This window comes from Colobus angolensis, unplaced genomic scaffold (genome assembly GCF_000951035.1).
Source record: "Colobus angolensis palliatus isolate OR3802 unplaced genomic scaffold, Cang.pa_1.0 Scaffold17, whole genome shotgun sequence".
NCBI lineage: Eukaryota > Metazoa > Chordata > Mammalia > Primates > Cercopithecidae > Colobus > Colobus angolensis.
In genome coordinates this window covers 6,966,252-6,991,495 of record NW_012114821.1, presented here as the reverse complement: position 1 = coordinate 6,991,495, position 25,244 = coordinate 6,966,252, and the positions used below count along the sequence as shown (strand labels likewise).

Here is a 25,244-nt window from a genome sequence, read left to right as displayed (position 1 = left end):
GTTTTCCATTTTGTATCAGGCACTGTGCTAGGGGCTTTGCCATCATGCTCTCAAATCCTCTCTGAAACCCTAGGCAAAAGGTATGACTATCCCCACAGTTAAAAAAAAAAAAAAAAAAAAAAAATTGAAGGCTCAGTGGTTGAAAGGCTTCCCTTGGCACACGTAGCCCTGAAGTGAGTGGGATGTTAACGTGACTATCTGAGGTCAAGTCTTTTCTGCTGCAGGTCCTCCCTCCCTAATCAGTAGATTCTTTTATCAGTTTTCACGAAATCTTCCTAATTTTCACTGAATTTTCTTAATTTTTACCGAAGGTCAAGGAGAACAACAGGAAGATATTGCAATGATTTTTTTCTTTTTTGTTCTTGAACAGTCAAGGGGTGTCTTGGTCAGTGAATCATTAGTCACCTGTAATTTGCACTTTTCTATTTCTGGTAATGATAAAGACCTGCATCCTTCATATTCATACCCAACACTAAGGCCAAACCCCCAGTGTTCTCACATCTACACAGAAGGGGCCCCAGGTCCACAAGCACATCTGACAGTATTACAGTTGCTGTCACCATTCGTGTGCCTGTCCCTTCTCAAATGCTAGGATGTTTCTCACATGTCCAAGAAAACAATTATTCCTAACTGGTGTGAGCTCCAAGCCTGTCATGTTCTATGGAATAAGATATACATACAGCTAACTCAGAAAAGAGCAAAGCATCAGTTTTCCAGAGAAGTCTTCCCCAAATGACCTCTTAAAAAAGAATTGAAAAGGCAATGGCATGCAGGCTGTGCACATGGGGAATTATTATTATATTTTAACACACAGGATCTAATCATAAACATCTAGCCTGTACAAGTCAATGCAATATTTATTTCATATCAAGAAGATCTGGACCTAAATCATCTACATAATGGAAACATGCTTCCATATAATGAGGCTATTAGAGAACTGACATATTTAAAAAGAGAATAAAAATGCAGAATCCTATCCCTCGATTTATGAGAGAGCACCACGTGTTTGAACAGCATGGGGTTGGACAAGGTGCTTTCATTTCACCTGGCTGTGTCTCTGGAACAAAACCAATCTCTTCCGTGTGGCACAAATGGGCTCCAAACCTGACCACAGCTTGTTTCTCTTCTCATGTTGGTGCTGTTCTTATCAGCAGTCACACAAGATCTCTCCTCATCCTGTGAACACCTTTGCTCTGTACAGGTCATTGTATTACCTCACCTGGATCAACCTTCCCTACTTTTATCTGTGGAAGCAACTTCTGCTTGTTCTTCAAGCCCAATCTGAGAGGTCCTTTCTCAGTCAAGCCACTGGCTCCTCGCACAGGCAGTCCTGCATGGACCCACAGTCCGTCCGACGGTCACTGCACTCTCCACCCCTACTGTATCATCTGATCTCTTCTGTCTCCCTGAGATGACTTTGAGCATCTCTAGAGCTGGAAGGCAGCCTCTCGTTCCCCTGGATGAACAGCACAGGTCGGAAGGCTGCTAAGTAAAAAGTTACTCTTGTGCCTAATAGCAACACTTATTCTTTTTTTTTTTTATTATTATACTTTAAGTTCTAGGGTACATGTGCATAACGTGCAGGTTTGTTACATATGTATACTTGTGCCATGTTGGTGTGCTGCACCCATCAACTCGTCAGCACCCATCAATTCATCATTTATATCAGGTATAACTCCCCAGTGCAATCCCTCCCCCCTCCCCCCTGCCCATCATAGGCCCCAGTGTGTGATGTTCCCCTTCCTGAGTCCAAGTGAACTCATTGTTCAGTTCCCACCTATGAGTGAGAACATGCGGTATTTGGTTTTCTCTTCTTGTGATAGTTTGTTAAGAATGATGGTTTCCAGCTGCATCCATGTCCCTACAAAGGATGCAAACTCATCCTTTTTTATGGCTGCATAGTATTCCATGGTGTATATGTGCCACATTTTCTTAATCCAGTCTGTCACTGATGGACATCTGGGTTGATTCCAAGTCTTTGCTATTGTGAATAGTGCCGCAATAAACATACGTGTGCATGTGTCTTTGTAGTAGAATAATTTATAATCCTTTGGGTATATACCCAGTAGTGGGATGGCTGGGTCATATGGTACATCTAGTTCCAGATCCTTGAGGAATTGCCATACTGTTTTCCATAATGGTTGAACTAGTTTACAATCCCACCAACAGTGTAAAAGTGTTCCTATTTCTCCACATCCTCTCCAACACCTGTTGTTTCCTGATTTTTTAATGATGGCCATTCTAACTGGTGTGAGATGGCATCTCATTGTGGTTTTGATTTGCATTTCTCTGATGGCGAGTGATGATGAGCATTTTTTCATGTGTCTGTTGGCTGTATGAATGTCTTCTTTTGAGAAATGTCTGTTCATATCCTTTCCCCACTTTTTGATGGGGTTGTTTGTTTTTTTCTTGTATATTTGTTTGAGTTCTTTGTAGATTCTGGATATTAGCCCTTTGTCAGATTATGAGCTCACCATGTGCCAGGCAACAGTCTAATCACTTTACGTATATGATTTATATGTAAACCATGTAATGTATGCAATTATTTTACATGCATGAGTTTGCATAATTCATTCAATCTTTACCATAAACCTATAAGTACCAACTGCCATCCCTATTTTATAGATGAGGAACCTGAAAAACAAATTGGTTAAAGAACTTTTCTAAAGTCAAGCAGCTTAGAAGTGGGAGAAGTAGAAATTGCACCTGGAAAGCCCAAGCTTGTGGCCCTCACAACTGCTAAATTCTGCCTCCTTGGATATGGCAAGCTGTTTCTATTTCCATTTAGAGATACATGAAACAAAAAAGCCAAATAAAATCATTTATTCCAACAAGATTGTTTAAGTACTGAGTATCAAAGACATCATTAAAGTCCAAATGTTTTCACCCCTCCTGGTTCTCTTCCAATATGTTATATTTTGTGGCCTAAAGATATATTTTTCTCTTTTCCCCTCAGAAATGCATACAGGTAATGAAAAATATGTTTGGATAGTTGGCCAGAAATAGGACTGCCAGAGCTTCCTTCCATCACTGTACATGCAGATGGTGCTTCCAATGAAAGGCAAAAGTCTATTTCCATTCCCTTGGGGCTGGCCTTGTCACCTGCCCTGACCAATGAACTGTAGAGGGAGCAACCCTGGGCCAGTCTCCATCTAGCCCTTAGGTGGCCTGGAATCTTCCTCATTTTCTCTCTGGGGAATTCAGCTTTCATGTAAGAAGTCTGACCACCCAACTGGAGACAGAAGCCCAGCTGTCCCTCATCTGGTGCAGCCACTCCAACCAAGGGGTCAGGCATCTTGGCTGCTCCATCCTCAGCTGAGATCTCAGCTGAAGGTAGTGCATAAATGTCCCCAGCCTAGGCTGGCTAATTCAAAACATTATAAAAGAATAAGCCATTGTTAAAAGTCAGATGTTTTGGAGTGCTTCATAATGCAGCGGTCTCTAACCAAAAATAGTATAATTGAAAAATTCACCTTGAAGAAGAAATACAAACTCTGCACATCCCTCATATGGGGCACAATCTCATTGTAAATTATTGCTGACCACTGTGTTCATATTCTGTTCTAAACAATGTGCTACTGTAAAGCTCAAGGCATACCAGCTTCATCATAATTATTCTTCTGTTAAACTATACTAGAAAAGGAAATAGTTTTTTCACTTTTATTTTCTTTGTCTCTGTGCAGCACTATCTCCAGCCCTTCTCTTCCCCCGTTACTCGCTGGGCTCTGCCAACCACTGAGCATCCTGCAGCCCTCTGGTCCTCACAGCTGGGGCCTGCCAGCTCCAAAAGATGGCTCATCTGGTGACAGGACCCAAGCTCCTATTGTCCACAGTCACAAGGAAGAAGCAGAGTCCTTGATGGGGAGCTGGGGATGGATTTCATCTGGTTGGCTGTGGTGTTATTTCTGTTTCACTTCTAGATCTCTCTCCGAGGCTTTTACCTTGACCCTGAGATCAGGTCCCTCAAACCCCTGATGATATGACCACAGGTAGGACTAACTGGCTACTTACCTTGTGCTAGTTCTTGTTCTGACATAAGTATATTTATAATCTCTATGAAATATAAAGTGTCCTTTTTATTTATAATTTCTAAGACAAATATCTATGAAGAATGCATTTTTATCCTCATATTCCAGGAAACTAAAGTTCAAGCTGCTAGTAACATATCTGGGGTCACAGATATGTTATTATCCAATGTACACATATGGACACTGGTTCACGCAGGGTCAGGGTCCAAATCCCCTGCTCTCTCTGTAGACATCATGGACCTTCTTCTATTGGAAGGTGGGGTGGGGAAGGGGTGAAGTACAGGATGATAGGAAAGGAGAGAACTTCTGGATTCTTAATCACTCTGGATCTACACTGGACCTAGGAGGATGGGTAGCCTACTTATCAGATGCCTGATTCCTTCCCAGGAGAGAGGAGTGGAGGGAAGTAGGAGGAACACCTTGGAAATATGGCAACTTGACTATTATTTAATGCTTTACTCTGCTCAGAGGCTAGGGAGAAGCCTGTGGCCATCAGTGTCTTTCCTTCTGTAGATCACAGGCTTGAGTAATCCTACTGCTCTGAAACCACAGTCTTCATCTCATGTTCTATCATGTGGCCTGAGGAACCAGGTCTCTCTCCAGACGTCTTCTAAGGTAAATTTAAGCAGACTACCACATCTACATTCCTGACTTGTGGATATTCAGTTGCATGTGATTCCACTCACCATAACACGTTGCAAATTCCAAATGAATTTTATCAAGTGCAGCTATGACCAGTACTCTTAGCTTTACTGGATTGGATTTCTACAACATTCTTGGCTACTCGTACTTTATAATTAATGTTAAACAGATTTTACACAGCTCTGTCTTAATGTTCCCTACCCTCTAGCCTACCCTTTAAGTATTTCTTAAGTATTTCTCCTTTTTCTTTTTCTTTCTTTTTTTTTGGAACCCCACTCTGTCACCCAGGCTGGAGCGCAGAGGCACAATCTCGGCTCACTGCAACCTCCGCCTCCCAGGTTTAAGTGATTCTCCGGCCTCAGCCTCCTGGGTAGCTGGAATTACAGGCACCCACCACCATGTCTGGCTAATTTTTTTGTATTTTTAGTATAGGCAGGGTTTCACCTTGTTGACCAGGCTGGTCTCAAACCCCTGACCTCAGGTGATCTGCCCACCTTGGCCTCCCAAAGTGCTGGGATTACAGGCATGAGCCACCGTGCCTGGCCTCTCCTTCTTCTTAAGGTCTAGCTAGTCTATACAGTTCTCCCAGATTTACTAATGCAAACTCCTAATAGCTCTGCTAGTTAATATTATGTCTGTCTTTATTTCTGGCATGGTAAGTTCTCTTTTTCTGACTCAACACTCTGTGATAGACTACCTGCTCAGAGCCCTGGTTACCAACCTTGTACTCTAGCCTTCTCAAGATCAGGATCTGAGTTGTCCTTGGCAATCCTTCTCCTCAAGCTGGGACCACTGCTCTTTGTTCCCTCACTGTGTATGGAAAGTGCCACCAACACTGCTTACTCACTCTGTCCTCTGTACCTAGTTGATTCCCAGGTTCCCTTTAACAGGCTTCTCTTTACCCACTTGCTGGATATCATTTCCCACCAACGTCCTCCCTGACTTGACTTTAACCAACCTCCCACAGTCAGTTTATCTCCAAAAGGGAAAGTATATTTCTCTTAAGCCAGGTTCCCCTTGCCACAATGTACACATATGGACACCTCCAACTGTTGGTTTCCATTTCCAAAATTTGCTCATCCAACATTCACCACAGGTTGGCTGAGTGCATCTACATGCCTTGCACTTGGCTGTGCCCTGGCGAGCAGTGACAAAGGGAGGTTTGCCATTAGGGGCAAGTGCCCCATTGTCATTCTTCTGCTCACCTGTCTGCCCAGCGATGGAGGCACTCAGTCTGTGGGGGATCCTTGAGGACACCTTCAAGGTCACCCGGATTTGGTAATACCTAAGAAAAGAGAAGAGGAGAGGATGCTGAAGATCAGGCTTCTTAATGTTGACTTCTAAAAATACCTAGAATTAATCCTGAAAGCCATAGGAAATCGGGGAAGTTTCTTGGCAGCATGCACAATCATCTGGCATCAAAGAGAAATGCGTTTTATCAGCAGAGTTGGAGAGGGAAGCAACAGGGCAGTGTTGGAGACAGGAAGTGAAGTTCACTGGAGATCACACAAGACTGAACAAGGTTGGAGGTGATTGGAATAGAGAAAAGAAAGAGATGGGTCATGTGACGCAGTTTCATTAAGGGGTGTGGGTTTTATGTAGTCAAGAAAGGTTATTGTTATAGGAAAGTAGGCTATTTATGCACGGTGGATAACCCATCTATAAACTGAGTTTCTATCACGTTGCAACACAAAAACCACTTCTTTTAGTAACACAGCCACTGAGTTATTCTTCTTGGGGGTGTTGCCAAATGCACTTTTCCCTGTGTATTTCATCTTCCTTAATTTTAACATAGCACTCCCATTTTCAAATCCCACCATTTCAGGACAATGTGCAGCTTCTCCTGCTATCAGTTAACTCTCTAATGTGCCCTCTTTTGCCCCAAGTACAGAAGCATCTTTTGAAGTTCTGTGCTTTGCAATTAATGACTTTTTGCTTGTAAGCACTTGAGGACATTTCTGGCATCATCACTGTTCTCTTCTTTTACTGATTTGAAACCCATTGTGAAATGAAATGTGAATAAACCAAAGTGAAATATAAGGAAAACGGACCATGAACACATCAGTCTGCCGTGGCTCATTGAGCTCATAGCTGGGCAAGTACCCGCTATTGACGTCCTTGCACTGCACATACACTCATAGAATGTTTCTCTTGGCAGTCTCCTGCTTGTTTTTAATGTATAAATGATGAGCAAAAATGAAGAGAAAAGGGCACTGGCGCTGGATTCATAGCTGCAGCATGAGTGACACATTTCCAGCTGCATGACTTTAAGTACATCACCTAACTTCTCTGAACTTGTTTCTGTATCTGTAAAATGAATATATATATATATATTCCTTCCCAAATGAATATATATATATATATTCCTTCCCAAATGAATATATATATATATATTCATTTTACAGAATATGAGTAAGATGGAGTTTTGTTGTGTAGCCCAGGCAGGTGTACAGTGGTATGATCTCGGCTTACTACAACATCTACCTCCTGGGGTCAAGCAATTCTTCTGCCTCAGCCTCCCGTGTAGCTGGGACTACAGGCACGCACCACTACACCTGGCTAATTTTTGTATTTTTAGTAGAGATGGGTTTCACCATGTTGGTCAGGCTGGTCTTGAACTCCTGACCTCATGATCCACCTGCCTCAGCCTCCCAAAGTGCTGGGATTACAGGCATGAGCCACCATGCCCAGCCAAAATGAATATTTTTTTAAAGTACCTGCCATGACTTCTGTTTCCAGAAAGGTGAAGTAGAGAGACATACTTTACCCTATTTTTCGCACTAAGCACAACAAAAACTCTAACAGTATATAGAAACAAGCAAATGAAGATTCTTCAAGGTGGAGAAGAAAGCAGACAGGTTGGGGACCTCAGGACCCAAGAAGAGACATGCTGGTGAGACTTCTGCATTTTCTGTTGCCTCATATATCCAGACTGGATACTGGAGAAGACAAGAAGCCAGAAAAGCTAATAGCCACCAACAAGCAAATTATCCAAAGAAAGCCCTCTCCCTCCAGCCGAAGGATCAGGAAGAGAACAGCCTAGCAAGACAGAAAACTTTTAGGCAACAGCTGTCTACTCCAGCCAAAAAACAGAAAATACTGTGGGCCCACCTCCACCCACACTAGCAAAGGCAAAGTGGGAAGTCTAGACACCCGCCATCCCCAGACTGCATGAAAACACTGCATCCCCACCCAACCTGCCAAGAGAAGGACTTCAGCAGGGAGCCAGGCTTCCATCCCTAACAGATGGTAAAGAGAACCCCACCTGTTCAGTTTAAGTGGAGACCATGTGGGGAGCCTGGACCTCCATCCACCACCCCACAGTAATGAGGGCATACATATGCCCATGTGATTTTTCACAAAGGTGCAAAAGCAATTCAATGGAGCAGAGATCACCTTTTAAAATAAGTTGTCCTGAAGCAATTGGCTATCCATAGACAAAATAACAGCCACTACCAAACAAACAAACCTCAACTTTAATTTCACATCTTATAAAGAAACTATTAATAACGTAGATTGTGGACGTAAATGAAAAATATGAAACTATAAAACTATTAGGAAACAGAGAAAAGTTTTTAAATTATTCCTTTTTTCTTTCTTTGAGGCAGAGTCTCGCTTTGTTGCCCAGGCTGGAGTGCAATGGTGCGATCTCGGCTCACTGCAACCTCCACCTCCCCGGTTCAAGTGATTCTCCTGCCTCAGCCTCCCAAGTAGCTGGGATCACAGGTACCCACCACCATGCCCAGCTAATTTTTTTGTTTTTAGTAGAGACGGGGTTTCACCATGTTGGCCAGGCTGGTCTCGAACTCCTGACCTCAGGCAATCCACCTGCCTTGGCCTTCCAAAGTGCTGGAATTACAGGTGTGAGCCACCACATCTGGCCTAAAACATATTCTAAATATAGAATTAAGCAAAGAGTTTTTAGACTTGGTACAGAAAACATGAATCATAAAAGAAAAACATATATTTTGTTTGTTTGTTTGCTTGTTTATTTTGAGAGATGAGGTCTTGCTATGTTACCCAGGCTGGCATCAAACTCCTGGTCTCAAGTGATCCTCCCACCTCGGCCCCCCAAAGTGCTGGGATTACAGGTGTGAGCCACTGAACCCTGCAGATAAATTTTAGTTCATTAAAACTAAACACTTTTGTGCTACGAAAGACCCTGTTAAGATACAAGCTACAATATGGGAAAAAATTGTTGCAAATCACATGCAGTGGCCCTTAGTATCTGTGCATGTATTTGGGAATTTGTTTACTTGATAAAATGTGTTTTAGCCCCAAATGCAACACTCACAGCACCTTTGTGGTCATTCACAGACATGAACACAGTCGTAAAAAGTTTGAATCTTCTGACACTCAGGTGCCCAACTGAGGTTAAGCAATACTACAGACAAGGATCCCTTTTGCAATTGATTTAGTCCCACATTTTTCTACTCTGTGCTTTTTGTTGGTGATTCCACTGTTTGAGGTAGACCCCAGGCATAGTACTAAAGGGCTGTCTAGCGTTCCTAAGGGCAGGAATGCTGTGATGTGCCCCATGGAGAAAGGATGTGTGTTAGATGAGCTTCACTCAGCTTTGAGTTCTAGTGCTGCTGACTGAGATCAATGATAATGAATCAACAGTACCTATTAACTGTGGGGGTATCTTTAAACAGAAACACATAAAACAAGATTATATATTGGTAAGTCTGGCAGAAATGTGACCAGAGGCTCACAGGAACCTAACCCTGTATTTCCCCTAGGAACAGTGGTTCAGCATTTGCTAATTCAGTATTCGTGGTGACTTTACAGAACATACTACTGTAAATATTGAGAATTGACCATCTGACAAAGGACTATTACCTAGGATATATAAAGAACTCTTGGAACTGAGTAGTAAAAAACAAACACACCAATTAAAAAGTGGTCAAACACAAGAAAAATTTCACCAAAGGGGACACACAGAGGGCAAATAAGCTCATGAAAAGATGTTCAAATGTTCATACACCCAAAGCAAAACAGAGTATCAGTGCAGTCTCTATTAAAATGCCAGGGCAGGTGTGGTGGCTCATGCCACTAATCCCAGCACTTTCGGAGGCCAAGGCTGGAGGATTGCTTGAGCCTGGCCTAGGCAATATATGGAGACCCCATCCCTACAGAAAATAAATAAATAAATTAGCTGGGTGAGGTGGCATATACCTGTAGTCTGTAGTCTCAGTTACTGGAAGGGCTGAGGTAGGGAAAATCACTTGAGCACAGGAGGTTGAAGAGGAAGTGAGCTGAAATCACAACACTGTACTCCAGCCTGGGTGTCAGGTGGAGACCTTACCTCAACAACAACAACAACAACAAAAAATTCCAAGGGCATTTTTTATACAAATAGAGAAAATAGTTCTAAAATATGTATGGAACCACAAAAGATGTTAAACAGCTATAATACAATTTTGAGAAACAAGAAAAATGAACAAGGTAAAATGGTCACTTACAAAAGAATGAAAATATTTGCAAACAGTATGTCTGATAAGGGATTAGTGTTCAAAATGTATAAGAAAATCATGCAACTCAATAGCAGTAGTAATAATAATAATAATAATAATCCAATTTAAAGGACAAAGGACCTGAATACACATTTTTCCAAAGGAAACATTCAAATTACCAACACATTTGTGAAAAAGTACTCAATGTTACTAATCATCAGGGAAACACAAATCAAAACCACAACATATCACCTCATACATTCCAGGATAGTTATCGTGAAAAAGACAAGAAATAACCAGTGTTGGTGAGAATGTGGAGAAAAGAAAACCCTTGTATTCTTTTCTGGTGGGAATGTAAATTGGTACAGCCATTATGAAAAATAACATGGAGGTTCCTCAAAAAACTAAAAATAAAACTGCCATATGACCCAGAAACCCCTCTGCTTGTGTACACCAACAAGGTATCAAAGTCAGCACCTCGTGGAGAGATCTGCACCTCCACCTTCATTGCGGCATTAGTCACAATAGCCCAGATACAGAAACAACCTAAGCACCCAGCAATGGATCAGTGGATAAACTGTGGAATACATATCAGTGTACACACACACATACACACACATACACACACACACACACACAAACAATGGAATGTTATTCAGCCTCAAAAAAAGAAGATACTGCCATTTTCAATAACATGGATGAAACTGAAGAACATTATGTTTAAATGAAATAAGCCAGATACAGAAAAAATATATATACAAGATCTCACTTACACGTAGAACTTTTTTAAAAAAAGAAGTCACACACATAGAAAGAGAGAATGGGATGATAGTTACCAAGAATGGAGAGGGGAAAGAAGAAATGGGGAAATGTGGGTCAAAGAGTATAAACTTGCAGTTCTATAATATAAATAAGTTGAGAGATCTAATGTACAGCCGGAGGATTATAGTTAATAATATTGTATTATATACTGAAAATTTGCTAAGAGAACAGATTTTAGATGTACTTACCACAGAAAAGTTTAAAATAAAAAAAGAAGGCCACTTAGGAAGACAGTAGATGTGTTACTTTGCTCACATATAATGATCATTTCACTGTATATTTTTTATCAAAACATCATGTTGTATACTTCAAATATATATGATAAAATAAATGTTTAAAAAAGATATTCAACATCATCAGACAAAATACTAATTAAAACCACAATTAGATGCTACAACGCACTCATCAAAATGACTAAAATAAAAAACATTGACAACACCAGATACTGGCAATTATGCAGGCAAAGTGGATCACTCACACATTGCTGGTGGAAATGTAAAATGGAACAGCCACTCTGAAAAATGTTAGCTAGCTTCTTTAAAAAGTAAACATACAACTGTCAAACAACCCAACAACTGCCCTCCTAGGCATCTCTCTTAGAGAAATGAAAACTTATTTATGCAAGAACTTGTTCAAAATGTTGAGAGAAGCTTTATCCACAATACTAAAAACTGAAACAACCCAGATGTCCTTTAAACTGTGGAAACTACTCTGCAATAAATAAGAATGAACAATTCATCCACAGAACAGTCTGGATGGAGCTCCAGACAGTTGTGCTCAGCAAAAGAAGCTAATTTGAAAAAGGTGTATATTTCCATTTATATGGCATGTTTAAAGTTGCAAAATTATAAAAATAGAATACAGATTAGGGGCTCCAGGGGTTAGGGAGAGGATGGGAGTGGGAGACGAGTGGGTGTGACTATCAAGGAGCAACATAAAATGTGAGATCCATGTGGTGATGAAAATAATTTGTACCCTGACTGTCCATATCAATATCCTGACTGTGAAAATGCACCACAGCATTACAAGATACTACCATTAAGGAAACTAGATAAACATTATATGAGATGTCTCTGTACTACTTCTTAAAACTGCATGTGATGCTACAACTAACTCAAAATAAAACATTTAACTGAAAAACATAAAAGGCATCTGTCCTGTTCAACAGGAAAATCACAGTGACTGGATCTATTGGAAAGGATAAGGCTCCATACCGACTGGAGAAAACACAAATGCCTGCAGGGGCCAGGCAAACTACAAAAATGAAATTGTAAGAAAACCTTGGGTTCCACCTAATCTATCTTTTTATTTTCTGCTTTTGATGGATATACGGGTCCAAAAATAATCAACTGCCATTAGAAAATCCCAGTGGAAGCACATTTACAAATGATCATGACACTTGCCTCTGTGTGAGGGCAGCGGTGGCTGCCTTGGCCACAGGAGCGGCTGCTCCTTAGCAGTGGCTTATTACGACCCTGCAGAAATGTTGACCGCATGTTGGGAGATCTTTCAGTTTTTCAGGGGAAGACAGAAATTTAATTTTGTAATAAAACATCTTTAAAATGCTAAATATTGGTTCACAAATCAATGGCAATGACAATAGCAACATCAGCAACAGCAAAAACAATTAGCAGCGGCAGCCATGGCCACAACGTTAGCAATAAAGCACTGTGTCAACAAGATAAAACACATTTGCAGGCTCAGTCCTCATGGGCCAATAATTGGCAAACCCTGACTGACAGAAATGCAAGATGTTACTTTTAGTGTTTCTTTAATAAAAGATCTATGTATTTCAGTAATTTCATGAAGAAGGAAAGGGACACAAATCCCATCAGCACCGCCACCAACTGTCACATTGTAACGGCGCCTTCTCTGAACATATTAATACAATGTGTCAGTCATTGCCAGGGGCTATGCATCCCTCTCCCATCCCACTGCACTTGTAGCGGTTACAGCTATGCTCAAGATTTCTTAAGTATTTCTGTGGCAGGACCTGTACTGGCAACTTCCATGTATGCAATCTTGGTTGATCCCCCATAAATCCTTTGTGAAAGCAAGCAGCAGCTCAAGGGTAAACCAAGGAAGGCATTGAGCCATTGGAAAGATCTAACCAGTTATCCAAAGCCACAGAGTTAGCAAAGGGCAACTAGGATTCCAATTCCAGAGCAGGGTGTTTCCTTTTTCCTGATACACCTCGTAGGAGGCACATTTTGTTGTACAGCTAAGTCACTTTTATGGATGATTCCAAAGTGCTCTTGAATTGTTGCTTAAAAGCACTTGATGCTACTGAATCTTACCTCAAGAACTTAATTATGTTGAACTTCAGATGCTTTATAGGAATCGGGTGAAAGTTTACATTTCAATTAGGTTGACCAATTCAGGCTCTGTCCTGATTAAACAGAATGCTAACACTGCTTTAGTAATTCCCTTTTATCTCATGGGAAATTTCTATCAGGTCATAAATCCATAAACCTGTTTGGATACTGTTTGATCCCCATAGGATGTCTTTAAAGTACTTACCATGATTTCTGTCTTAAAGATGGGAAAATTAACATTTAGTGATAAAGATTGGTGCAAGTTCACAGACTCAGTAAGTAAACCTTCAAGTTTTTTTTTTTGTTTGGTTTGTCTTGTTTGAGACAGAGTATTGCTCTGTCACCTAGGCGGGAGTGCAGTGGCGCAATCTTGGCTCACTGCAACCTCCACCTCCCAGGTTCAAGCAATTCTCTTGCTTCAGCCTCCCACGTAGCTGGGATAACAAGCATGTGTCACCACACCCAGCTAATTTTTGTATTTTTAGTAGAGACGGGTTTCACCATGTTGGTCAGACTGGTCTTGAACTCCTGACTTCAGGTCATCTCCCCGTCTTGGCCTCCCAAAGTGCTAGGATTACAGACGTGAGCCACTACACCCAGCCTCCAAGTATCTTTTAACTATCTTAGAGCCATCTCCTTCCACCTGGGGTCAAAGAAGTTGTCATAAAGACGGGAGCAGTTTGCTTAAATTGCTGCAGAATGATCAAATGGCAAAAGAAGAAGGGCCATGAGCTTCCTCAGAATGGGGAAAGAAGCTAGGAGGTGGAAAACTTCAGATAGTGTGTTGATGTGTTTCAGTAGCCTAGATTTGCACAGGACTCCTTCTGGGAAATAATAACAAAAATAGTCACCCTTTATTGATTTCCATCTGTATGACTGGTACTAAACTATGCCCTTTGGATAATGTGGTAAGCATAATAATACACCCCAACCCCTGACATATACCTTCTAATTTTCAGAACCTGTAAATATGTTGGGCAAAAGAGAATTAAGGTTGCAGATGAAATTAAGGTTGTTAATTAGCTGGCCTTGAAATTTGAAGATTATTCTAAACTTCATGGGTATACTCAATGCAATCACAAGAGTCTTTTCCTTATAAGAGAAAGAAGGAGGCAAGAGACAGAGAGAGAGGAACAGAGTAGTGCAATGTGAGAAAGACTTGACCAGCCATCGCTGATCACCAGCCAAGGGATGCAGGCAGCCTCTATAAACTGGAAAAGATAAAGAAATAGACTCTAGAGCCTCCATGCAGTAATACAATCATGCAAGAATACTGACTTTAGCCCACATTTCAGAATTCTAACCTGCGGAATTCTAAGATAATAATGTTATGTTGTTTTAAGCCACTTAGGTTATGGCACTATGTCACAGCAGTAATTGTAAACTAATGAATACAGGTTTTCAAACTTCCTCCTCATGACAAAACCGATAGAGGAGAATAAATATTCTCATGTTAACAACACACACATTGTAACTCAGAGAAGTTAGGTAATTTGCCCACAGTCACATAGCTAGGCAATGAATAGTTTAGGGATTAAAATGCAGGGCCATTTGGCTAGCACCCAGCTTATTTTAGGGAAGGCAAAGCCAGGTGCTTTAACGTTATAAGCTCACCTCAATTTCCTCATCACTCTTATCACAGGAGCCTAAGTAGATTCTCGCTCTGATCACTAATTTTCTAACAACACCTCTCATTTCATGTATTTCATTCTGTTTTCTCAAAAGCACCTTGAGAATAAGAATGCTACTATTTACTTCTTTTGTATTCCTTAGAGGTCTCACAGCTGTGCCAAACAGGGAAAAGCACCTAATGAACATCTGTTCTCAGTTGATTAGAGAAATATCCATTACCACCAGCCACTGAAGGAGACCAGCCATGCCCCATTCATCTCTGTATCCCCAGAAACTAACAGAGGCTGACGTGGTTGGCATTCAATAAATGCCAGGTGAAGGAATGAATCAGTGAAAACTCTAAAAACAAAGATTCCCCCAAACAATGGTTTTCTACAAGCCAATCCTAATACACAATTCTGTGCGTGATAAAGAATCCACATGCAATTTTTGTAAAATGAGGAGTAATATTCCGTAATGGGAACACAGAAATCTGTGACATTTTGTCGAAATCATTTTCCAGATCAGTATAGCGGGAAACAACCGCTCGGACTCAGGAGCATCTGACGTGACCTAAAACACACATCATTATCCTGGAAAGTCAGACACCGATACTCTGGAGTCACATCACTATCCTGGAAAGTCGAACACCGATACTCCGGAGTCACATCACTATCCTGGAAAGTCGAACACCGATACTCTGGAGTCACATCACTATCCTGGAAAGTCGAACACCGATACTCTGGAGTCACATCACTATCCTGGAAAGTCAGACACCGACACTCTGGAGTCACATCACTATCCTGGAAAGTCGAACACCGATACTCTGGAGTCACATCACTATCCTGGAAAGTCGAACACCAATACTCTGGAGTCACATCACTATCCTGGAAAGTCGAACACCGATACTCTGGAGTCACATCACTATCCTGGAAAGTCGAACACCAATACTCTGGAGTCACATCATTATCCTGGAAAGTCAAACACCGATACTCTGGAGTCTGAACACCTAGGTCCCCAAAGCCAGGTTGGAAAACTTAAAGCGAGTAACTTTCCCTCCCTGAGCCTCTCTTTTCTTACGGGTGAGTAAACCCACGCTGGTATCAGCCTTGCAGAATTATTGTGAGGCAGGAACGGGAGCATCCATGGCAAGCACAGCATGATGCTCAACCCCATATTCCATTAAAGGTACAATGTCTTCATCGCTACTCCCTAAGACATGTGTGAGATACAGCCTCCCACCTCCATGGTCCCAGTCTATCCTCCGGCATCACAGCTGGGATGAAGCTGGGAGAAGGCATGAGGCTTTTGGTGGGACACGTTTCAGGGATGCCTGCAGGATACAGTATATGATTACGCCAAACCCTGCACTCAAGATGTAAATGGTCGGCTATGATGTGGGTGTGCCCACATGGCTGGGCGAAAATTATCTTTGAGTCTTGTGAAGCAACATAACATTTTGATTAAGAGGGTAAGCTCTGAAAATCTGCCTGTTTCTGACTGTGTGACCTTGAATAAATCACTCTCACAGTGTCCCTGTGCTCAAGGTCCTCATGTATAAATGGGGATGGTAATGACAGTAATGTTCCTCATAGTGCCATTACGAGGATTAAATGATTTGTAATATGCAAAGTGCGTATAATGCCTGGCAAGTATTGAGTCTAAATGAGTGCTTTTTAATAATAGGTATAATAAAAACGATGATGATGAAGATGGCTTTATGAAGGCACCTTAGGCCCCCAGCATCACACTTGTCACATGATAATGGAATGACTCCCCTTTTTCTGTCTGTTCACCCAGGTGTCGAGGTTCCTGTGAAGAGGAGTGAAGTGTCCCTGCTTGCACCCCAGGAATTACAAGAGAACCGCACACGCTGTGACTGCCAACAAAGGTCACTGGAAAGTGTGAGCATGACTCTCTCACAACCGGTCTTGTCTACATGAGCCTCAGGAGGGAACCACTGGAGACAGGCAGACATGGATTCAAATTCCCAAGGATTCAAAACTTGCAGAGGCTCAGTTCCCTTATGCTTAAAGTATACATTGTGATATGAATGTGCAGGGGAACTTTGTTTTTAAATGACAGTTAAAACATCGTAGATGGCAGGGACTCTGTAAATGGTAGCCATGATCACAACTTCCCATAAAGCATGTACACATTTCTATCAGCAGCGTTAGTGGAAACTCAAAACAGCTCCTCTGCCCGACACCTGATGAGGGTGGTGCCTACTTAAGGGCAAGTTGGCAGAGGATTCAGGACATGAGCTAAGCTTCCTCTGGTCTGGCTAGGGGAGGAGACCCTCTCCTGTGCTATGTTGTTCCCCAAAAGGCTGAGTCAATTTAGAGTCAAAACTAACTCCAGATTGCTTGATACTGTAGGGTTTTTCCAGTGAGTTCTGAAAAGCCCGATTAAATACTGGCAATCCTGTCCTCGGTCTTGTCCTAACAGTGGGACACCATGACAGAATCAGCAATAATGCAGTCAGTGGATTTCTCTCCTTTAAAAAAGCTAATGCTCCACAATCTAATGATAGTCAGCTATGGGGAAACTGCATGAGGATTTATAAATAACTAGAGAGGTAAAATATTTTCTCGTATGGCCAGGTATAATAAACATAACCTGCCCTATCTCCATCTTTATAAAGAACTGCCATTTGCCTAGACCTCACCTAATGAGCTGTCACACTACTCTTCCCAGTCTCTTTGCCAGCAGGACACCTGGCACCATCTGGAATCCCAGCCTCACATAGCTGGCCCCCACCTGACAGTGGAAGACACTGTGATGCGGAGGTGAAACTCTGCCCTGGCAGGAAGGTCTGCAAAGTCCTGCCAATAAAAGAGGCCTTGGTGTTCCAAAAGATAAGAAACAAAAAACCAATGAAATGACTAATATATTTTTACTGTACAGTACACACTAACAGGTTGACAGTATGTACTCACCACTGTAGGACTATGAACCATTCTGTTGCATTTTATTGGCTTCAATGGCAATTACTAAAATACTTTTCCAAGGAAAGTCCACTCTAATATTTCAGCAGAACTCATCTGGATACTTTGATATAATCACAATATAATAACTCATTCAGATTCCACCAATGTTTACTGTGATGATCATCTGCATTTCTCTACCCGCATTCTCCTTGCTGACCCGGAAGGTTCCATGTGGCTCAGGCTGTGAATTGCTGGCTGACTATCCATAAACTCCTCTTTCCTTACAAAGCAAAGCCAGGTTTTCTCAGGGGAATTACTATACCTACCTAAAAATATCCACCCTTTGCTGACTCCCTTGCAGCTAGGAGAAATCTCATGACCCCCCTCTTGGCTAATGAAATAAAAGTGCACATTGGCAGGTAAAGCAGACAGGAAAGCTTTTAAAAGAGAAACCTGTTTCATGACCCTTGGGCTGTTTGTCTCTTCTCTTAATTTATCCAAAAATATAATCGTGGTTGTAAAAGCAGCCTTTCCTCAGCAATGAGTATTAAAAAGCCTTTTGCTATGCACAGAAGAGCAGAAAGAGAAGTCTAGGTCCTTACTGTCCCTGGTGACATGGTTGTACTGTCTACTTCTGTGTTTCTTGTGATATCTTGTGCTAGTTAAGCCAGCGTAAGTTATATGCTTGATTATTTGAAGCCAAATACACCTCTTACTGTGGGATCTGATTGCAGGACCCTCCTGGGCCATACTTTGTGTAGGTGAAAATTCAGAAGAGTTGACACAGACAGCCTGACTTCTCTCACTGCCTTTTTTCCTGAAAATGGAAAACTCTGCTTTGTCTTGCATAAGAGCCATTAAAATCTAAGAATCTAGGTTGGACTTTCGTGTAGACATAAAGCAGATATTTTTTATATACCATAATTCAAGGTTATTTAATGGAAGACAAAGGCTGTCTTCATGTGGCTGAACCTAACTTGTTGGCATTCTCCAACAGGGCTTGGGGCCAAAGCCACAGATGACAGGAAAGCACTTCTTTCTTAATTCTCTGTACATATCACATATCTCCAGGAAACTTGAGGGTAGTAAGTGGTCAAAAGCAGAAATTGTGAATCCCCGTGTCCCAGCCAACTATAAACTAGTTGCATTTTCTGCCATTTTTCAATTCTTTTTGTCTAGCACTATGTGGCATCGACACTACCAGAGATCACATTTAATTCTCATGAAAATTCTATGAATTGTACATTATCATTCCATATACGGGTAAGGAAGTAAGGTTTTTCAAATTCCTGCAGTCACATGACTCCTAAGTCAGGTAGGAGATCTATAGAGTATTAGATAGCATTTATTCTTCAATTTCTTTTAAGAAATTGAGGAATTCCTTAAAAGAAAGTAAACATCTTCAGCCAGACCACTCACTTCTAAAAAGTAGTAATGACAAAGGGTAAAGCCATTTGCCATTTTTGCAGAATCTTAAAAGTACAAACAAAATTCTTTCTTCTTGCCACAGAAAATGTTTAAAAATATCAAACCAGTGATTTCCCTGAATTACCAAAACCACAGAAATTCAGAATGGAAAGAACAATCAGCAATTATCACTTTGATACCTGACAATGTTCCAACCACTATGCTCACCACTCCTAGATCATCTCATGCAATCATCAAAAGCAGCCACGTATGATGGAAACAAATATTAATATCCATTCAGAAAAACGATGTAAGATTGAGAGAAGGTAAACTATTTTTCCAAGTTTCTGCAACTTGTAAATTAGAGAGCTGAGACTTAAGCCCAAGAAATCTGATTTGTGAGTGTGTGCTTGTAACCACTCTACAATACAGCCTATCCTGACCAGGGGAAGAACTAATTAAAAGTCCTGGTTTTATCTACAGGAAGCTGAAAAGCAACTTACATATAATCACTTAGTTAATGCATACAAATTCTCTTTGCGTTAAGTACTGTTCAATCATTTTACATAAAAGAAAATTCAAGCAAAAATGAATTAGATAACTTTCCCAGGATAAGTAGCAGAGTCGGGATTCAAACAACACAGTCTGATTTCAAAGCCCATATTCTTATCTCTTTCTTATTTTTGACACTGTGTCTCCTCTGAGGGCTAGAGGATTCCCTAGAAATCATTAACCCCCTTAGATTAAAAAAATCAGAAAATTTAAGTTACATAACAAATATCAAAGCTATTAATGAGAATACTGAGTTGTAGGCACTTAACAAACATTTGTCCAATCAAATTGCGTTTAAATGGAGCCTCTGCAGAAGCTGGAAAACAGTTGCTGCATGCTGATTGTGCATGCCTTCCGGTCCTTTAACTTCACGTTGGTATCTTGAAATTGGCCTTGGTGGGAGTATTTATAGCATGTAAATGGACAAATATCATAAATCTTTGTTTTGAAGTGCCAGTTTTTACACATCAGCACCACTGCTCCACCTCCTTCCGTCACCACCACCGCTCTATCCTGTTAACCAAAGGAAATCTGAAACCCAAACAGAGGAAATAAATGGACGATCTGGAAAAATTTCAAGAAAATCACTGTTGGGTGGAACTCAAACTGTTGAGCCTTCAGGAAATAATACATATATTGCTCAGAGAATCCTCATTGAATAAAGCTGGCTCATTAAGCTCTTACAAGCTGCAGGGAAGAATGATCTCTGTAAAATGTATGCCTTTTGTACACAAACTTGGAAGTCTGAACAGAATGGCTATAACTTCTCCCATTGCCTCCTCTTCTCATTCATATTAAAACAAAACAAAGCAAATGAACAGCATTAGCAACAACCACAATGGTGCTTTTTGTATCAACTTAAAGCTACTAACTCTCTGAGCTTCACTTTTGTCATTTGCAAATGAAGATTTCAGTTACCTTATGGAGTTGATGTAGAAATCAAAATCAATGTGTATAGCAAAACTGAGCTTCAATGAATGGTGGGTATCATTACTGCTATGGTTATCTTTGCATCTCTACCCCAAATACATTCATCAGCAAATGTCTGTACTCCTAGAAGGAGGCCCCTTAAGGAACTCAAACCAGCAACACAAGTAGCTTAGTTGGGGTGACTGTGTATAAAAAAATATGAGATTGCTGAGCTGCTGGGAAACTGAAAGGTGCTTCCCCATCCCTGCATCTCCCTTTGCTGCTTTTATTCATACGGGCTGATGGACCTGTTGTTCCTATCTGATGAGTCAACCCAGATGGAGTTCTAGTTTGCATGAGTGGCCATGTGTCAATGTTGTGCTCAGAGAAGTTGCTGCTGCTGGTCTGTCATCCAGGGAGTTACCACTTGCAGGTAAAATGAACGTTCCTTCTAGAGAGCCAATATGAAACATCATTACAAGATGCCAGACATACAGTGGATGCTCAACAGGTGTCAGTCCTCTTCCCTCTGGATTCAAGGCAGCATTTGATTTTCTTTGCATGTGTGTGGCTTGATTAAATGAGCTTGGTTGAGGCAGACCTTCAAGCGACTTACACAGCTTGAAATGTCACGAGTAATTTAAAACCTCAGACCAGAAAATTTGTCATGCAGTATCACACTGTGACAGGAGTTTCTGCAGAGAGAAGTTTTCTGATTGGCAAAACCAGAACCCGCCACCAGTTCCAAGCAGTCAGAAGTTGGGAGCAGAGTTGAAAAGCAAAACAACTCACAAGTCTTTCATGCAGAAGGATCAAAGGCATGAAGTGAAAACACACAATAGAATCCAGGTGCTCAGAAAGACCAGGCTTTAAATGGTGGATTTGCAGTTTACTAATGGTGCGTTACTCTGAACAATTCATTTTACCTCTCTGAGCATTTGGTTTCTCATGTTAACATTTTATATGGGAAACAAATGAGATAACACACGCACAACACCTGGCACAGTGTAGGAGACACAGTCTGCACCAACTCCTTCTAAAAACCGTAATTTAATTATTATTCTAATTATGACATTCATATGTTGCTAATGGAATATAGACACAGAAATGGGGAAGAAGTCTTCCAAAGATTAGCAAAGTCTATGCTAGACCTCAGGACTGCTACTGTTGACCCATCATCCAATTCATTATACCCATATAATTGAACACAATTTAATTCTAGGATATATATTAATATTAAGTGATAAGAAAATACTTTCTATAAGTAGACTGTTTACCTTATTGTTCCTGTTACCTTATTGTTCCTTTCAGATACTCTGTAAATATCAATAATAAGCAGAATATCAGAGTGAAAACAAAGGAAGCCACCAGTTCTTGCAAGTCAACTGTGTGTCAGGCAAGACTCTTGGTAATTTACATTCATTGTCACATTCTACCTGGACGATATTCAAAAAAGATTCTTCCAATATTCCTCCTCCAATATTCCTGCGAGGAACCCGAAATTTGGAACAAAAAGTATCTTGCTCCATAGACTGTAGCTTACAAGAAAAACTGGGATGCAAGGTCATGGCTATGAAACTCCAAAGACAAAAATATTCTCAAAATTTATCAAGTCATACATAATGGCTACCTACTGAAATGTCACCAGGGTACAGGAATGACCCATAATAGCATGAGGAGTGCAAACATTCACAAGTCATGTCAGTAACCATGACGGAAAAAGTCATTGCAAGCTTTGTGTCCACATCATTCAAATTCTTGCTGCTCAGCTATGCTCAACTGAAAATTGAACATTGCTGAGAACAAGGCACCAAAACAGTGGCTGAGAACACAAGAAGGAAGGATGGAATAGTCCCTGACTTGGGGGAGCTTACAGTCTAACAGAGAACAAAACCAGTTTCACAAATTATAATCACAATCATAGGAAACCCCTCAGGACTTCCAAAGGGGTACGAAAAAGAGAGGTTAACTCAGAGTGGGAACAGATTGCCTTTAGTAGAAGACAGGAGTTGATTTAAGGAAGAAATAAATTTGAAACTCAAAGTCCCTACAAGGTAGTAGAACATATGAGAGAGACTTCACATTGCAAGAAATAGCCAAGAGTACAAAGCCAATAAAAACAGCAAACTGGTTGGAGCAAAAATTGATATCTTTGATGTCAGTAATTTTCATCAGGGCCTTATTATCATTCTTGTCTTGGGGAACAAGCCTAAAACTGCATTCAGTGTTTCTGTATTCCCTGGAGAACTCCAGCAGGCTTCTTCAGTTTTAGAATGTGGGCCATGACCCAGAGATGATTGAGATGCTGGTAGACAGAGATGCCCTGAAAAGAAATTTTGTGCATGTTGCATATATCTACACATGAGCTCACCTGACTTATTCAGGTTTGACCCACTTTACAACTCTAAATGAATGCTGATGGAGCTTACGTGTCATTTTGGCTCACCCCTAAGAACAGGTAGGTCTTGACCAGGCTGGGGAAGATGGGACAGCATTTAACCTATTTATGCCTGAGGTTGCAATTTTTTGAAATTTTGTGATCAGACCTTGGCGATGACCTTGAGCAGTGGACATAAATAACTCCCACATGCTTAGCTTTCCAATAATGGAACACTAGGCATAAATGGCTAAGGTGGAGGAACAGCTTAGGGAAATGCAGGCAGGCAAGTCCTAGAGAGCACTGTAGGAACCCTGAGGAGTTGACTTTGGCCAGAGTATGGGATGGGTAATGAGGAAGTGCAAGTAGATATTTCCTTCCCAACCATTTATTCTAATAAATGTTACTATAAAAATAGATGGCCCAAGCTACCTTCCACCAGAGGATATCAGTGTAGTGGTTAAGGCAGTCAACTGTGAAATCAAACAGAGCTAGGTTTGAGTCATCACCTCCCAGCTTAGGAAAGTTACTTAACCTCTGTAAGTTACTATTCCCTCCTTTGTAACATGCAGATGAACAAAGATCCAATTCATAAGGTTGAGTGAGGGAGACATATGAAAGTTTGGCACAGCCCAGAGAAAGTCTTCAATAGTTATGAGACTATTTGATGAAAGGTGCATGTATATACTGTACATACTCAGAAGATGCATGATGCCTCACTTATCCTTTTGGATGATGTCATGTTCTCCTCTGTTTCCTTTGGAAACAAACAAAACACCCCAAAATAATATAGCACAAGCAACAGTTTATGCATGGGCTACAATGACAGGTAAAATAGGCCACCGAAAATTCCATAAACAAACAGCCACATAGATGATCGATTGAAAAGCAGACAGTGAGGGACAGAGATAAGTAGATGTTGGGTAGATAAATAGATACAGATGGATAGGTGGGCAGATGGAAAGATAGAGAGAGATGGAGAGAGAGAGATGATAGAGGAACAAACACACTCACCAACTGTTGTGTCACAGAAAAGATCTCTGACCAATTTTCAGCTCCTTCCACCAGCATGTGTCTCTTTTGAGAAGAAACCATCATAACCCTGAATCGTGATTCCCTCCCTTGGCTCCCTGTGTCTCTTAATTGCTTTTTGATATGAAAACTCCCAGGTGTCTGAAGTCATTCTGGAGATTTCAAGGGATTTCATTATGTGTGTAGGAATTTCCATTTCCTCATCAATCAAATCTTTATTTCTAGAAAACTGTTCAGACAGAACAATAACAAAAAATTCCCTCGGCTCCATCTGACTAGGAGATGTATTTTGTAATTACAATGGGGGAGTGTGTTTTAACCGAAAGATCATACATGAGGCAAATTGTCTTTGCAGAACTCCTCACTGGCTGAAGTGAGGAGCAGGTAGAGTGAGGATTCTGGGGTTAGACAGACATGGGGAAGCTGTAAACTCACCTCACAGCTTTGTTGTGAGGGTTCACGAGGCAGTAGGTGGGAGAACTCAGCCCCACATCTGGTAAGCTACTGCAACTTTGGTCATAGTTGTTAATATTAATTTGAACATTATTATCGCTCCAGAAAAAGCCCTGGGTTCCATGTAAGAAGATCTAGGTCAGGAAGTTTGACAGATGCCACTATATAAATATTAATGAATTGAATAGAAGGAAGAAAGGGAGAGAGTCCCAATGTTTAAGACAAGAATGCAGAGACTGCTTGATAAAGTTACATTGAACAGAACATAAGAACTCTGGCTTGCATCTGGGCATGTTCTCAACCAGCTGGTTAGTGGCAAGCTGTCTGATGGGCTTGTTCCTGCCCAGTCTCTCCAGTTTCCTCTTCCCACCCCAACTCAATCCTCACTCATACCTTTTCCTAACAATAATGCCCAGGTGGCTGCTCTTATTTTTGCAGCAAAGCACCGGTTGCTTATTTTTACCATGAGTTGCCTTTTCTTATATGTCTCCGTTAACCTGTAATCAAAGTGCCGTGAGTTCAAAGTGTGGCTGCTGCTTTATGTGGTTCAGGGCGATGTCAGTCTCTGGTGGACAGAAAGCCACCACTTCCCTGGGCTTTCTTTGTCTTTGAGTTCCGGGAAAAGCAAACACCTAAGTTCTGCGAGAGCAGAGCCTAGAAAAGTCCAGACACCTCTGAATCCACAGGCACATGGCAGGCCCACAGAAAAC

General features: G+C 41.1%; 1 protein-coding gene across 2 annotated transcripts in view; it reads right to left on the bottom strand.

Annotated features, from left to right (window-relative positions):
* Positions 1 to 25,244, bottom strand: part of FAM135B (family with sequence similarity 135, member B) — a 298,084-nt gene that overhangs the window by 180,521 nt on the left and 92,319 nt on the right. For both annotated transcript variants that reach the window (XM_011938131.1, XM_011938133.1), the window contains exon 3: positions 5,876 to 5,955. In XM_011938131.1, coding sequence (XP_011793521.1) covers positions 5,876 to 5,955 — 80 coding nt within the window. The remainder of the gene's footprint in view (positions 1 to 5,875; positions 5,956 to 25,244) is intronic.